Here is a 16723-nt window from a genome sequence, read left to right as displayed (position 1 = left end):
AGAGAGAGAGAGAGAGAGAGAGAGAGAGAGAGAGACTGTCTTAGAGCTTCAACTCCTCAACAGCCAGATCCTACTGTGCTGTACTCAGACAAGAAATCTGCACCTGCCTCGGGGCAGTTTGAGGCATCTGTGGTCAAGAGCTTTCTCTGAGCTGCAGCCATCAGGCCTCTAACAGTCAGGATGATGGGCTGGACACACTATTAAAAATGAAGAGGTGGGTAGCTTGAAACAAATGATGAGGGTTTCCAGGTGACAGTCTCTCAAAGCTGTGAGACTGTAGAGTGGAACGAGAATTTACATTCCTGACAAAAATACATCTGAGAGGACCCCTGTCCCCACATCCTCACTGACGCTGTGCGCCCAGTGTTTTAGGTAAGAATTCTTCAGTGTATCTCTTATGTACATTGCATGTAGTTTGAGAATGCAGACCTCCTTTCCATATGCTGGATCTCATGAAGATTTGCTTTCATGTTTAGCGCCAGATCATGCCTTTTGTCATCTTCATGTATGTCCTTGACTTTTTAGTTTTGCAGTGGCTCTTTTTATAGCATATGAATCAGTTCTGTCAACCAGGCATGGTGGTGCCTACCTGTCAGCACTTCACTCAGGAGGTTGGGACAGAAGGTTCACTGCAAGTTCAAGGCCAGACTGGGCTGTAGAGACAGACCTTGCTTTAAAAGAAGTTCAGGATAGATCAGTCATGTTTCTGAGACATAAGGTGTGTGTGTGTGTGTGTGTGTGTGTGTGTGATATAAGGAGAGAGTATTTCTATGATGCAAGGTGTGTGTGTGTGTGTGTGTGTGTGTGTGTGTGTGTGTGTTCCAGCCCAGGGTTCCCATAATATGCTACATTTGTGACTCTGCTGGGTCAGGGAAGATAATCAGAGTAGCTTCATGTTGGCCTTTGATTCTTTACTGAAGAAAATAGACCTTAAAAGGCCACCCTTAGGGCATCTTACCCATTCTCAAACCCTCAAGTGTCAGTCACCAGCAGTTGAATGGCTGGATCCTTTCTCACTGTCCATTAAAGGATCCCCACCCACCCCTGCACTTAGAGGCTATGGGCGGAGCTCAAGCCAGCTGTGAAGCTTTGGTTGGTACTTCAAACACAGAGTCTCCATCTCAGAAGGATGCTTTTCCCTGGCTTCCTGATTTGCCTGACCTCAGAGCATCTCGTAGATACTTTTTGATTGGCTGCCCCCATAAACGGTATAAAGATACTACTTAGAGATTGTCAAAGATGAAACAACCCAAATCATCCCTGGGGGATTAAGGTACTGTCACTCATACTCCACACATAGCCGTCTCCTAGGAGACAAGCAAACAAGTCCCTTAAGAGGAGGATGATCTTAATAAGCAAAGACAAAAACACTATAATTTAGACTTATCCAATAATTAAGAAAAATCTATTTTTAGCCCATGGGTGAGTTTCGTCTCTTGCTTTTAGCATACAGTATGTTCAATTCCATCCCAGATGTGAGCTGGGGCAGCAAGTCCTTGAGGCCATTAGCTGTTTCTTTTGGCAGATACCACACAGTCTGGGAATTGGTGGCTCTGTTCCATCCCAGAGAACAGCTTGAGAAGCCAGGTGGCTCTTGTGTCCACTCAAGGAGCCATGAGATCCTGCCTAACCAGGCCGGCATTCCACTCACAGTGAAGCTTCACTGAGAGTCACGCTACTTTTAAATGCACCCCCGAGGAAGCCCTATGTCAGTGAGGCAGGCTGAACGGTATCCAGACTTCTCCCAAATAAATCTTGCATTGGGCAGCAGGGAGGAGGGTTAAGTCAGGGATGCATAGCATAGCCTGCCTGCTAAAAGCTCTCCGCTGCCAAATAGCATGTGGCACCAAAGACACCAAAGTGGTTTATAAGGCTTACTAGCATAGTAGTTAATCTTCCTAATAAAGACAAGATCTGGTCTAGTCCGGTTCACAGGAGGCCCTCTTCTTCCTTGAGTCCCCGGCATGTCCTGGGCCCATGTTGTTGACCTTCTTCAATGAAGGATGTTGGGGATGCTCTAGGTGTGAAGAGCCATTAAGCTACCCAGCAGGAATAAGAAGTTGTCACTGCACACCCAATTCCTATGGTCTAGAGAGGAGGTTGCTGGGCGGGATGCAGGAGTAGACAGAAAGGCCCCCATCCCAAATGGCAGGATGAGACTTGCCAGGAACATCCTGAAGCAGAGCACTGCCTGAGTATTACCATGTGACAGGGACAGCCAAGCATTTGCCAGATAAGCTCTCAGGGCATCCAGATAGGAGTTCTGATTTTCATCCATTACTGAATAAACTGAGGCACAGAGTAGACAGGAAACTTACCTAAGCCCATCCGTGTAGAAAGCAGCAGAGCTGTAGTCTGCGGGCAGGCTCAGCACTCTTTATTGGTTCTTTCCTGTTCTTGTTTTGAGGCAGAGTCCCCTGCAGCCCAGGCTGGCCTTGGACAGTCTACGGTGCCGAGGGTACCCTTGAACTCCTTCCTGTTCCTCCTGCTTCCATCCCCACGTGCTGGGATTACAGATTGGTGCCACCACACCCCAGTCAGGATTAACACTCAACTGCTAGGCTCAGAGGGACAGAAAGATCACATAGATAGGAGACTGCAATTCACTATCTTAAGAATGAGCAAGTGCCGTGGTGGTGGTGGCACACGCCTTTAATCCCAGCACTCGGGAGGCAGAGGCAGGCGGATTTCTGAGTTCGAGGCCAGTCTGGTCTACAAAGTGAGTTCCAGGACAGCCAGGGCTATACAGAGAAACCCTGTCTCGAAAACAAAACAAAACAAAACACAAACAAACAAACAAACAAACAAAAGAATGAGCAAGAAACATCTTAAAGGCTGTAAGGATGGAACGTCTGTGCAGATATGTGGGGCTGCTGTCAGGAACTTTCTAGGGCAGTGGTTCCCAACCTTCCTAATGCTATGACCCTTTAACACTATTCCTCATGCCATGGTGACCCCCCCAACCAAAAATGTATTTCCATTGCTGCTTTATAACTGTAATTTTGCCACTGTTATAAATCGTAGTTTAAATATCTGTGTTTTCCAATGGTCTTAGGTGACCCCTATGAAAAAGCCCTTCAACCCCCAAAGGGGTCGTGACTCACAGGCTGAAAACTGCTGTTCTAAAGCAGTGTGCCCCCCACCCCAGATCAGGAGCCCTTGTGACCCCAGAAGCAGTGAATTGCTTTGCTCCATGACAAAGAACACAACGCCGTCACGGTCATGTTCTTGTGCCGTCTGGAAAGCACACCTGTGCTCTTGCAAGGCTGTCGCTCACCTCGAGGTCAAAGCAGAGAGCTTGCATGACTCTCAACCCCACAGCAAGTGCTTGGGGAGAGACAGACACACATACACACTGAGATCCCGAAGCCTGGGCGCACAAGCTTTCAGAGCACTGACCATTTCTGACATCAGAGCATGTCACTGGTGGCTTGCTATGCCCTCCTTCCCCCTTGGAGCCCATTTCAGTCCTCACCCTGCAGCCTTTAAGTCATAGGCAATGCTGCTTGTGAGACAGCCAATGGTGATCCGAAAAATGATCAGCTTTAGAAAAAAATTGTCCTCATTCTTCCTTTATTTCCCCCCAATAGTTCATCCCCTAAGTAATTAATTATGATTATAACAGGTGTGTGCTTATGTACACACTCATGCATGTATGTGTATATGTGTGTGTGTGTGTGTGTGTAGGTGTGAGTGCATATGGGGAGGTCGGAGGTCAATGTTGGTAGCTTCCTCAGTTGCTCTCTACCTTATCTTTGATATAGAATCTCTCACTGATTAGCCAAGGTGCATGCATGTGTGTGTGTGTTGAGTCTTTTGAGACAGGGTCTCACTATGTACTCCTGACTAAGCTAGAACTCACTGCGTAGAGCAGGCTGGCCTCAAATTCAAAGCCTGCCGCTGAATCACAAGTGCTTGGGATGAGAGTAGAGATATATGTCACCACACCCAGCTATATTTTTTAAAGATTTTTTTATATTTTTATTTTATGTGTGTGGGTGCTTTACCTGCATATATGTGTGCACCACTTGCATACCTGATGCCCTTGGATGTCAGAAGAGGGCATCAAATCTCCTTGGAGTGACAGATGGTCATTAGCCCCTGTGTGAGTACTGGAAACCAAGCCTGGGCCCTCTGCAAGAGCCACAAATGCTCTTAACCACTAAGTCATCTCTCAAGCCCCATAAATTTATAAATTTTGAGTGTGAAAATCTTCACCATATTTCAAAATGTTAGCATGCTCTCCCAATCCAGAAATGGAGCCAAGATTTCAAGACCTGGGGGTCAATATAGTTGAATCTTATCATATACCCTAAATGAATAACTGAGTCTCACCTCCTCAGGGCCTGGGGCCATAAAGGTTTCCTTGACCTCTCTGCCTGCAGCATTGGCTCAGAGACAGCACATCAGAATGTACTGAAAAAAAGAGAGTGACCTCATTTTATCATCCACCAACAGGGGACCTGTGCCCCCACTCCCACCCCACCCCCACCAGTAGTGCCCAGAGCTCCCCCTGTGTTCACAGATGCAACTGCACTGGTTTGTACAATGAAAAGGGGGTTGAGGCCAGAGAGATGGCCCAGCAGTGAAGGCACTCACCACCAAGCCTAATGACCTGAGTTCAGTCCCACGTGGTGGGAGGAGAACTGGCTCCTGTGCTATCCTCTGACCACCACGTGAGTCATTCATTGTACATATGCACCTGCATAAGCTGTGGCATGTGTGCATCCACACAAACATGCCCCCCACCACATACAAGTAAATAGCATAATGTAAAAAAAAAAAAATTTAAAGGGAAAATATGACTATCAGATATAAAGATCCAGATAGAAAACCTGGGGCTGGAGAGCTGGCTCAGCAGTTAAGAGCACTTGTTGCTCTTAGAGAGGACCTGGGTACATTTTCCAACACCCACACGATAGTTTCCAGACTTCTGTAACTCCATTTTCAAGGATTCAATGCAATTTTCTGACCTTCATGGGCACCAAGCAGGCAAAACATTTACACATAAAAGTAAAATGAATAAACACAAGAAAGCCCCTTGTCTGAAGAAGGTGTGAGGACCTGGCACTGCCTCCCAGGGTTACAGGTTCGCTGAAGGATAATTTGTACACATGTCCCCTCGGCACTTGGGGGTTGAGGCAGGGGGATTGGGAGTTCATGGGACGGCACATAACAAGACTCTGTCTTCACGTAAGTATAGTTTATCTCAAGAATTTATCCTCACCTCAGGGATACCTTCTTGGATGGAATGCAAGGCATCTAGGGCTCCTCTTAACACTGCTGTAGGAAATAGGGGAAATCTGGAAACAATCGAAATGTCCACCAGCAGGGAACATCTAAATAAATGACATTACCTCCAAACAAGGCAATGCTCTGTAGCTGCTCAAGGACTATACTCACCTCGACATGCTGGCAGAGACCAATTACTAACACACAGTAGGTACTGTAGCAAACAAGAGAAGGCAGTAGTGCATATTTACCTATAAATATAGTTGTGGGCCGCATAAGGATGTTCAGATCAATGATAGATTAAATGTGCAACGTTGGGCCTGTAAGATTGTATCACCTAGTGATGTCGTAGCCACCTTAGCTCGTGCAAGCATAGTTCTGACATGTTCACATAACAGCGGAATTCTTTTATAGATCTCAGATGGTATCCGTGCCATCAGTCGGAGCATGAAATATTTATGAAAGGAAGCATAAGAAACTGGAAACAGGAAAACTGTGATTAGAACACAGGGAGGAGAGGCAACATCGTACTGTTTTCAATGAGAAAGAGGGAGGGGAGGGGGAGGGGAGCGGGTTTGAACCCAGAGTCATGTGCAAGCTAAGCAAGTACTTCACCATGAGCTACAACCTTCGCTGAGTCTTTAATAAATCTTTTTGAATGTTATTCTATTTTTAGGCATCCAAGATTCAAAACAGATTTTTGTATACAAATTGGTTAGCAGGTTTATAAAAAGGGCGCGGGGAGGTATTTTTTTAGTCTGGCAGAGAGTCCGTTTAGAAGGAACTAAGGAAGAAGGTGGGTTCAGATTTACAACTCATCCCAGCTCACCCCGAGACCTGACTCTCCACAGCAACAGACAGAGGTGGTCCACGTATCCCAGACCCAAGAAGAAAAGCTGGCTGCTGCCCTCAGTGTAGAGTTACACGACACTTCACGCCAAGTCCAGAGTCTCCAGGCTGAGACGGAATCTTTACGGGCTCTGGTGAGTGTGCCAAGAAAGGCCCTGGTAGGTTTTTATGTTTAGCTCTCAACTGTCAGTTTGATGTCTCATAGTTCATAGCCTGCAAAGGGCTTCCTTCTCACAGGATGCGGTTTGGGCGCCTGAAGTATCTTCTAACCTCTGATCCGATACTGACTCGTACTTAACAACTGCCCTGGGCACGGCAGGGCCCTGTGGAAATAACCCTTACCTGCCTCTGCTCGGAATGTTGGCTGCTAACACTCGCAGCTGTTCCTTCTCAGATGCCCTGCTTCTTCAGAGACTTTGCTATCAGCCAAACAGAAGACTGCTGATCCAAGAAGCAGGCCATGCCCTTGACCCAGACAGCGGCAGGCTGATGGTTTTGAAAGCCCAGTCTACTAGCTTCAAAGTGGGAACAGCTGTACAGTGCTTTCCACGGTATTGGACGGTGGCCAGTTTTCAAGGAGGCTACCTCCCTGCTTAGTGTCTTCCCTGCCCCTTCGTCTTTTTCTCAGTCAATCCTCCTTTTCCTGAGAGTAATCCTGGGACTGTTTATAAGCTCCAAGATCCTTGTCTCAAGCTCTGCCTCTGAAGCCCGGCCCCAGACGCCTAGTAAGCTCAGGCCCACTGTGGTTTGCAAGCAGGTGCCTTGCAACTACTAATTATTAGTAATTAAAATAATTACAGCCAGCCCCTGTATCCATGGTTTCTCCATCTGTGGATTCAATCAACCTTCAGGAACAACACTGCACCTGTTCTGCATGTGTGCAGCCTATATTTCTTACCAGTGTTCCCTAAACAGCAACCTAATCACCTCTATAGCGGGCTGCACACTGTATCACATGCGAGTCATCTATAGAAATGTCATGAGATGTAAGGAAATATGCAGGAGGAATGTACAGGGCATATGCACATGTGATAGCTATTTCTGTAAAAGACTTACGTCTATAAATTTAGGTCTTCACAGGCATCCTGGACTCAACCTCACACAGCTCCTAAGAGGACTAAATTAAGCTCCACCTTCTGGTCTGGATTGGACTGAAGCTCTGTTACGGTAGCATGGCATCTCCCCCATCATTCTAACCAAAGAGCATTGTTGGACCATATGTGTATGTTAGTATGTTTTTACATCTATATCAATGTATCTATATTGATATATCTTATATCTATATATAAGAACTCACCATGTTCCAGGAGCTATACCCAGTGCTTTGGGGACATAAGACACACCAGGGAATAATACTCCTAGGGAATTCAGTGACTTCTATAGAGGAATTGATGTCACCTGAAGAATCACAAGGCTCAGCATGTGAGGGAGTGACAAGGGGGAGACCAGCTCCACTATAGGAGTCCGTATGTTTATTTTTTTGGTGGGTATAGAGAAGGGCAGAGTTGGGGTAGGGTCTAGAACGTCTCCACCCACCAGGAAGTCTACCTCTGTCTTTACTCTTCTCCTAGACAGGGAAGTCCTGTGAATTTGGGACGAGTGCTTCGACTTGTGATCTTGAACCCCGGGCTCCTGTCCTCACTGGTCATATGACCCTCTAAGTTTCTATTTTCACCTTTGTCTAGTAAGGATCTATTTTAGTTGTTCTATGTACCTGCTGTCTTTGTGGCTTATGACATCAGTGAATCATGTGCTCTATCGTCCTGTGATTTAGGAAGAGGTCAGCAGGGACAGCTCTTCCCTATCCCTCGAGGTGTCTGCTGGGCTTGGGACACCCACAGTGGCTTCTTCAGCTCACGTGTGAGATTCCTCAATCATGATTCTGTGTCCTGCTCTCTGAGACCTCTCCATATAGCTAGCTAGCTTGGAGATCCTTGCATTATGGTGGTCTCATAGCTACAGCAGGACTTCTGATAAGGTACTTTGTTTCCCTTATACAGTGAGCATAAATTGATCAGATCTCTGACCTCCTAGTTCTGAGTATCATGTATCTCTTATTCTACTGGTCAAAGCAATCACAAGAGATCTAATGAGCCTGGATGCTTGGCAAGGTCACCTTGAGAAGGCCCATGCAGGATGGTGACAATTGTTGCAGCTGCCTTTGGAAATGTGATCTGTCCTAAGATCAGAATAGACCTGACCTCAGAGAGTCACTGGGGTGACTAATTAGATAATGTATGTCAAGCTTTTTACACTGCCCAACACAGGCAAGCAGTCAACAAATGGCACCTATTATAATGTATTATGCAAAACTATAACCACCAACCCAAGAACCCCTACTTGGCAGCAACAGCCACCCTGTCACCTCACTTCAGCCCCATGCTTCTGTTGGGACAAATGGAAAAAGGAACTCACATGCTGCCCAAGATGGGCTAGCTCTGTCCCCTGCGGGTTCCGGTGGATCAAAGTTCCCACTATTATGTCTTACAGCCAAGATGAGGAACACAGACTGAGAATAGTGGAGGATGGGGAGGAGATAGTTTATCCAGCTATCCTGAGTTAGAACAACCTGTGCACGCACGGGTACATGGTGCCCATCACTCTTGTAAGCCAGACAGCTTTGCTGGCCAGCCTTTCAGCTCTCTTTGCTACCAGGATACTGTTTGTGTTGGAAGCTGGGCACCATTAGGCTGGCTGAACTCTGTATTTAGTAGGACTCGAGCCCAGAATTTACCAAAAGTAATTATTATCTTGCTTTCTGGAGGATTTGACAACTCAAGAAAGTCTCTTTCAGTCCTCAGAGAGCCTCTCAGAGTGGTAGCGGTGGTGTCCATGTCCCTAGAAGCTGCAACAGGAGCCTGGTCACAGTTGCTCAGGCTTCAATATCTCTGAAGAACTAAGCATCTCCTTCTAGAGCATCAGGAGCTTGGCCCAGTTTAGTGGTGCATGACTTTAAATCAGGTGGCAGCAGAGGCAATGGGATCTCCGTGAGTTTGAGGCCAGACTGGTCTACATGGTGAATTCCAGGACAGCCAGGGATACATAGTGATACAGTGTCTTGGGGTAGGTGGGGGAGAGTAAAGAATGAATGTCAGGAAGTTAGGTGAAGATGCTGAATATGGACTTTTTTTTTTTTTTTTTTGGTTTTTCAAAACAGGGTTTTTTTGTATAGCCCTGGCTGTCCTGGAACTCACTTTGTAGACCAGGCTGGCCTCGAACTCAGAAATCTGCCTGTCTCTGCCTCCCGAGTGCTGGGATTAAAGGAGAGTGGGATCTCTGAGCCGAGCGTGGTGGCTCACGCCTTTAATCCCAGCACTTGGGAGGCAGAGGCAGGTGGATTTCTGAGTTCGAGGCCAGCCTGATCTACAGAGTGAGTTTCAGGACAGCCAGGGCTACAACATAGAAACTCTGTCTCGAATACCCCCCAAAACAAGAGTGGGATTTGGGATTTCTGTTAGTGTACCCCTTGACAATACCCCAAATCATCAAGAAGACCCCCCAGGCCACATAGGGAACTTCCCTAAAACATGGGACAAAAACTATAGACGGACAGCCCAAGCATGTTCCAGTGATGTGTTTCTCTAAACCACAGCCATTACAGATCCAGTGTCAACAACAACTCACAAAGAGGACATAGGTTTAGAAGTCTGTTCAAAACAAAAATCTATTTCCTACATAAAATGAGAGAGAGAGAGAGAGAGAGAGAAAGAGAACCCAAGGCTATGAGAACAAATGATTCTCCAAGTCTAGGCCATTTCTGCATTCCCACTGCTGTAAAGGGCTCTCAGATCTCACAAGCTAAACAACAACTAAGGCCAGAGGCTGCTCTATGCTTAGTTCATAGTATCTCACACTGCTTCCTAAAAGGCACTAGACCGGCTATCTAATTCAGAGTTCACTTGTCCCGTGGAGTTAAGAACACCCACGGGCTGGGGAGAGAGCTGAGGCAGGGGAGAGCTTGTCCTGAATTCCTGAACCTGCATATTGGGGGGGGGGGCAGGAAAGCTGGGCATGGTGGTGTGCCCAGCACTGAGAAGGATAAGCCAGAGAAAGACCCTGCCTCAAAAAGAAATAAACACTAAGGAATAATGTCTGAGGTTGTCCTCTGATGTACACACATGCGCGCGTACATGCGTACACACACACACACATACTGGCATACAGACCCCACACTCATGAACACTTACAAGATTTAGCTAATATGATAACTTTGCCTAACAGCACCACCAACAAGAATCTATTTCTGCTATAGCAGTTAGAAGTCTATTTTTAAAAACATGCCCTGGAGGATGGGGTACAGGAATTTAATTCATCAAGATTTGATTGAATCCAACTTAGAAAAAAAATTTTGTTTTTATGTGTTACATAGCCAGTATATCACATGCCCTTAATCCCAGCACTCGGGAGGCAGAGGCTGAGTTCAAGACCAGCCTGGTCTACATAGTGTGTTCCAAGACAGCCAAAGCTTATAGTGTGAGACTCTATCTTTAAAAAACAAAAAAATGGTAGGGTAGGTACTGAGGCTGCAGAGATGGCTCAGCATTTAAGAGCATGTGCTAGCCTTGCAGAAGGCCCACATTCAGTTCCTAAAACCCATGTCAGGTGACTCACACCCACCTATGCCTCTGGCTCCATGGGCTCATCTGACCTCCATAGGCACCCACACTCATGTGTTCACACCCTCATTCAGACACACATGAATTCACAAAATTAAAAATAATATGCTGGGCATGGTGGCGCACACCTTTAATCCCAGCTCTCAGGAGGCAGAGGCAGGCAGATTTCTGAGTTTGAGGCCAGCCTGGTCTACAAAGTGAGTTCCAGGACGGCCAGAGCTGTACGGAGAAACCCTGTCTCGAAAAAACAAAATAAATAAATAAATAAATATAAAAATAATAATACAATTTTGGCTGAAGAGATGAATTAGCAGTTAAGTGTACTTACTGCTCTTACAGAGGACCCAGATTCTGTTTCTAGCACCCACACAGCAGCTCACAACGTCTGTGACTTCAGTTCTAGGGGTTCCGATGCCTCTTCTGACTTCTGTGGGCTTCTGCACACGTGTGACAGACATACACTTAGTATACACATACACATAAAACAAATAAGAAAAAAATTAAGAAAAAAAAGTCTCTTCAAAGCCAGGTACTAAAATATAAGGTCACTCTAACTGGAGCTATTAAATATGGGCACACTGATGCTTAGTTTCTGACTAGCCTGTGCTAACTTTCAGGGCACAGGACATAGAAAGATGAGAAGAGACAGGTCCTTAGTCTGACGGGAAGAGAGAGCAGCAGGGCAATAAACATAACCACAGAGCAGGTGCCTTCATCCAGGCGACACATATGTACCAAACACCAGGCCCGCACAGGCCCTTTCCTGGCACTGAGGGTACAGAGACCAGTTCTCTGCTAAGTCCCACCATTTTGTAAGAAAGGCACATCCCTGTGGTAAGTTTAAGGACATGCACATGCTTGGAGAGCCACAGAAACAGGGGAGCTCCTAACCCAACTGAGGGGCATCGAGGAAGGCTTCCTAGAGAAAGTGACCCCTGAACCTGAGCTCGGGGGTGACTAGGAAGGAATAGAGTTGGAATACTGGAGAGGCAGAGAGGGACAGTGCAGGTATAAGAAACGATATGCAGCTTTATATAGTGGCACGAACCTTTCATCCCAGCAGCTTGGCAGGCAGAGGGAGCTCTGTGAGTTTGAAGCCAGTCTGGTCTACAGAGTAAGTGGCCAGAGCTATACAGTGAGACCCTGTCTCAAAAAAGAAGGGGAAGAGGAGGAAGAGGAAAAAGAAACAAAGAACCCATAAACTTCAAAAGACCAGAAATGTTGACACTAATATAGAGTAGGAGATGAGATGGAAAGTCAGAGCCAGCCATGGCAATCATTCTAGGGCCCCCTGGGAGCCACTGGGGTGATAACTAAGCAGAGGAGATAGAAACCCAGATGTGTATTTTAGCTAAGGCACTGTAGGAGCTGTGTGGAGAATGTAGGAAGGCAGAAACTAAAAGCAGGGTGTTGCACAAAGAAGCCGCTGAGCTGACCTTGGGTGATAAACATCCAATCCCTGGCCACAGTGTTGGGGGAGAAAAGGCAGCGTGGGTGTGAAAGCTTCACAGGAGGTGTAAAAGCCAGGACTCAATCCATCCATGGCCGGGATGACCGAAAGGGAAGTCTGGGGTGCATCTTCTCCCAGCTTCCCAGCCGAAGCACCCATAGCCAACGTAGACATCTGCGCCAGAGGTACCAATGCAGGAGTCATGATCCGAAAGCTAGCAACCTAAGGGAGGTAGCCATCAGCCACACAGACCCTGAATCCCTGCTGGAGGGTCTCTAGCTCCCGGTAAGGCGGTTGAAACTCACCAAGGAGCAACAGGATGGGACCTAACAAAGATGTATTATTAAACAGCACAGAAAAACACTGAAAGGTAACAGACAGACGCAGCTCCCCCCTGGCCATTCCCTCCTGCCCATTGCAAAAGGTCCGTGAAGCAGACTGGGGCCTTCTGGCTCTCCCCCAGGGCCACCGAGACTGATCTCTATCGTTCTACGGGGTTGACAACATCAGAAAAATGGGCAGAACAGGTCGGTCACACATTTCCTACCTGGACCGCCCAAGCCGATAACCTTCACTCTTTTGTAGAAACGAGGCCTGGAAAACAGCTTGCATGACGCCCAGCACTGGCATGACATGGAACTGCAGAACCTGGGTGCGGTAGTGGGCAGGCTGGAGGCAGAGCTGGCAGAGATCCGCTCAGAGACAGAACAGCAGCAGCAGGAGCGGGCACACCTGCTGGCGTGCAAGAGCCAGCTACAGAAGGATGTGGCATCCTACCACGCCCTGCTGGACAGAGAGGAGAGCAAGTATGGACATGTGATGTGCTTTGGTTCCTCCTTATCTGCAGGGAGGATGCAAATGGGGCATGGGGTGGGGTGGGGCTGAATCGGTAGAGAGAACACTTGCCTAGGATTCACAGTTTAACTAGGGTTTAACTCTCAGGACTGCATAAACCTGCTCATGATGACCCCTGCTATCACAGTGCACTCAAGACCGGAACAGGGAGAAACAAACAGCCTTTTTCTTAAACGACTCTTAAACCTCTTTTTTTTTTTTTTTAGTTGAGATTTTTATTTATTTTTATTTTATGGGTAGGTGTTCTGCCTACATGTAAGTCTGTGAATCACCTGTGTCATACACGTGGAGATAGGAAGAAGGGGCAGGAGTTAGTTGTACGCTACCACGTGGGTGCTGGAGTTGAATCTAGGTCCTCAGAAGAGCAGCCAGTGTCTCTCAAACATTTTGAAGAGGCTTCCTGTCGACTTTCTCCTAGCTGAGTGACATACCGGCAGGGCTGCTGAGAAAACTATGTTTAATTTGGAGTCTACAGGGAAGACAAGCAAGGTGTTATGAATGACAGTGGAGTTGCTCACTGTTCCTTTTGTGAAAGACTGACTTCACAAAATCACCCTCTGATTTCTATTATGCACTGTGGCACATGTGTATATGTGTGTGAGCATTTACATGTGTGCATTCACACACATATATGCATGCACAAATACTAATAAATAAAAATAAAGTACAAAAGACTACTTAGGGCTCACACTGTCCAACCTCTCACAACTCAAGAGAGAATGGGAAGGCCCATGTGGAGGGTGGGGGTTGTCCACGGTCACACACAGAGGTTGAAGCAACTCTGGGACTAGAGCCCAGGCTTCCTGTCCCTCTTTCAAAGAGCACAGCACCCCTTTGCTGGGATGAACAACCACAGAACCACCTGCAAACCCTCCAGCCCCTCCTTTCAAATGGAAAAACCGTCATCTCTCTCCCCCAACTGTCTTTTTGTCCAGTTGCTTTCTGTGGAATGTGAAAGATGTTCTTAACAAAACTAAATCCTTCAGATTCCTGCACGCATATGAGTGAATATATAAAGTTGTTTTAAATAAACATGGAGGAGTAAAGGGGTGGGATGTAGTTCAAGAACGTAAGGACCCTCCGAGTGGCTGCTCTGCAGATGTCCAGCCCTAACCCTGGCCGCCCTCATTCCCTCCTGTGCCCACCAGATCACCACACATCCCCAGTTACTGACAGGACTTCACGTCCCAGAGCTCTGGAAGTCATTTGTCCAAAATCCATCAAACCACAAAACAGGGGTTCGAACTTTTGCACTGTCTTACTCCAAAGACCAAATTCTTTCTCATAACAAGGCTTCCTTTCCCACACTCCTCCTGTGGTATCTTTCCTGAGGTTCTGTTTCTGCCGCTTCTGACTCTGGTGTGTTTCTTTTCAGCTAATGGGAAAACCAAAAACGACTTCCTCTTTTCACAAAGAAAACTCTGCCTTCCTCGGCAGCCCACCGGTGACGATGTCCGAAGAACCTCAGTGGTTGCTGGATTCCCTAGCTGACTCAGACGGAGCTTCCTGGGGGTGGAGAGAATTCTTCTGCTCCCATTTCTGTAGTCTGTAGCTTGAACAACCGAGGCCTCTCTGAATAAATACTTTGCGTGTGGCTCCCAGTCTGCCATTTGTTGTGGCTAACTTGCTGTTGGTGCAGAAACCCTTCCTTCTATCGGCAGAACCCAGGGCCTCTTTGGGGATTTGGGTTGGTGTTTCATGAGTATGTGCATGTGTTTGTTTTGTTGGTTCAAAGGATAGGACCCAGGGCCTCGTGCATGCTAAGTGTATTCGCTACACTACGCCCTCCCGTACTGGGAGCCATTCTTGGATGCTTCTAGATGGCATGTTAAGCCTGTTGAATAAGTCCATCAGTCTCACCATTGCCTCAAGGCCAACTGTTCTGGTTTTATCAACACACAAAGGCTGTTCATTCAAAAGTTCTGCACTTGACAGGTAAATCTCTCTCTCTCTCTCTCTCTCTTTCTCTCTCTCTCTCACACACACACACACACACACACACCTCTCATTTGCCCATAGCATAACACCTCTCCATCATTTTCAACCCATGGGGGACTAATTACGTTGTGGTAGTTCACCCATTTATAGCCTCAAAATTTCTTTTTCGGGATCCGCATGCCAGCCCCCCCCACCCCCCCCCACCCCCGCCGCCAGCCCTCTCAAGGCTCGGGCCAGCCAAATATATTCATGCGTCTGCTTCCCACACAGGCAAGACCCTCCTGCCCTCAGATTAAAACTGAAACCACCACCTGTGTGGGACCACAGGCTCTCAGTGCTTCTAAAACCACACACCACCGCACCACAAAAACCAACACGTCTGTTTCTGTTACCTGCCTGCTACACAGAATTAGACCAAGATAAGCTCCTTCGTTGTCCCTTTGTCACTGTGAGCTACTCACCCTCAACAGAGGGATACATCCCTGTGTGGGAACATTTGAAGACCTTCGTATGGATGTAAAGTCCCAAAAAGACCAATAAGCAGTGTTTACCTTTATTTAAAAGCAAACAGCCGAGAATGTGAGGGTGCACACCTTTGATCTCAGCACTCAGGAGGCAGAGGCAGGTGGATCTCTGTGAGTTCGAGGCCAGGCTGACGTACAAAAAGAGTTTCAGAACAGTCAAGGCTGTTACACAAAGGAGTCCTGTCTCAAAAAACAAAACAAGCCAACAGCCTTTTAAAAGAAGCAAGGTGTGTCCTGGTTAGGATTCTGTCTTTCCTTGCTGGCCTGCAGGACCAAAGAAAGAGAACCCACGAGTCTCCCAGAAGGCCAGTTACTTAGACTCTACACTGTATCTTTACATAATTCAGTGTCTCAAGTCCAGAAATAGAAAAGACACCACTTACGCTCCATTTCAGCCAAGCCTCCACTCCCCCGCTAGCTTGCTCGCCGCGAACTGCTCCTAATTGAACCACCTGGGTGCAAAAGCCATCAGGAAGACAGTGCAGCTGTCCCGGCTACATTGGATGCTGCAAGTCCTGTAGGTAACCTTCTTGCCTTTCTTATTATCATTAATTATTATTTCCAAGCCAAGATCTCAGTTTCCAACCTCTACACAGCCCAGGGCCTGGAAGGTGAAGAGGACCCCATGCAGGTTTTTTTTGTTTGTTTGTTTGTTTTGTTTTTGCAGAATCTGGAAGCCACTGGAAGGCAAGGAGATAGATGTGCGCCCTCTCAAGGGTTTCTCCCAGAAGCACGCCGCGTGGGGCTGCGTGTTTTAGACTCTTCTGCCCTGCAAATCTCCAGAGCAGGTGCTGTGAGTCAGAAAGTTAATCACCTTTTGGCAGGGGAAGATCATGACTGACTGCTGCATCCAGTTCCCAGCACAGACTCCTGCCGCTTCTAATGAGGCTTCGTTAGCAGGTATGAAAAGGCCCTGCTGGCCCCTGGATTCTACCAGCGCCTTTTGAAAATCAGACTTCCTCTCACAACATCATGGTACAATTACCCGTTGGCAGTGGTTCCCTGACAGGTGGTGGGGGAGGCTGCTGCCGGTGGTGACAAGCATTTGTTCTGGAGTAGATGGCTAAAGGGCTTTGGCTGGATTCCTCCTAAGCGCAGTGAAGCTCTTTCCACACCGTACAACTCAACTCCATGGATTTTGGGTTTCCAGGTGTGTGCTTGAGAGTGTGTGTGCGCACACACACACATACCATAATAACACCCATTAGCATTGAGACCCCCACATCCTTTGATAACAATGTCCTTAAATTGTACTTCAA

The 16723-nt window shown here is 47.2% G+C and overlaps 1 protein-coding gene and 1 long non-coding RNA gene across 3 annotated transcripts in view; one reads left to right on the top strand and one right to left on the bottom strand.

Annotated features, from left to right (window-relative positions):
- Bfsp2 (beaded filament structural protein 2) overlaps positions 1–14603 on the top strand; it is a 58454-nt gene extending 43851 nt beyond the window's left edge. For both annotated transcript variants that reach the window (XM_021172981.1, XM_029481929.1), the window contains 3 exons: positions 6084–6215; positions 12733–12953; positions 14378–14603. In XM_021172981.1, coding sequence (XP_021028640.1) covers positions 6084–6215; positions 12733–12953; positions 14378–14381 — 357 coding nt within the window. In that variant the 3' untranslated portion in view covers positions 14382–14603. The remainder of the gene's footprint in view (positions 1–6083; positions 6216–12732; positions 12954–14377) is intronic.
- The window catches only part of LOC110302175, a 40401-nt gene extending 24502 nt beyond the window's left edge, over positions 1–15899 (bottom strand). The window contains exons 1-5 of the long non-coding RNA XR_002378784.1: positions 15848–15899; positions 12695–12933; positions 12134–12369; positions 11746–11844; positions 11026–11134 (exon numbers count right to left, since the gene is read on the bottom strand). This is a non-coding gene — a long non-coding RNA (uncharacterized LOC110302175). The remainder of the gene's footprint in view (positions 1–11025; positions 11135–11745; positions 11845–12133; positions 12370–12694; positions 12934–15847) is intronic.
- Positions 15900–16723: the final 824 nt, after the last annotated feature.

The sequence above is a fragment of the Mus caroli genome, chromosome 9 (assembly GCF_900094665.2).
Source record: "Mus caroli chromosome 9, CAROLI_EIJ_v1.1, whole genome shotgun sequence".
Lineage (NCBI taxonomy): Eukaryota > Metazoa > Chordata > Mammalia > Rodentia > Muridae > Mus > Mus caroli.
This window is presented reverse-complemented; position numbering and strand designations above follow the sequence as displayed.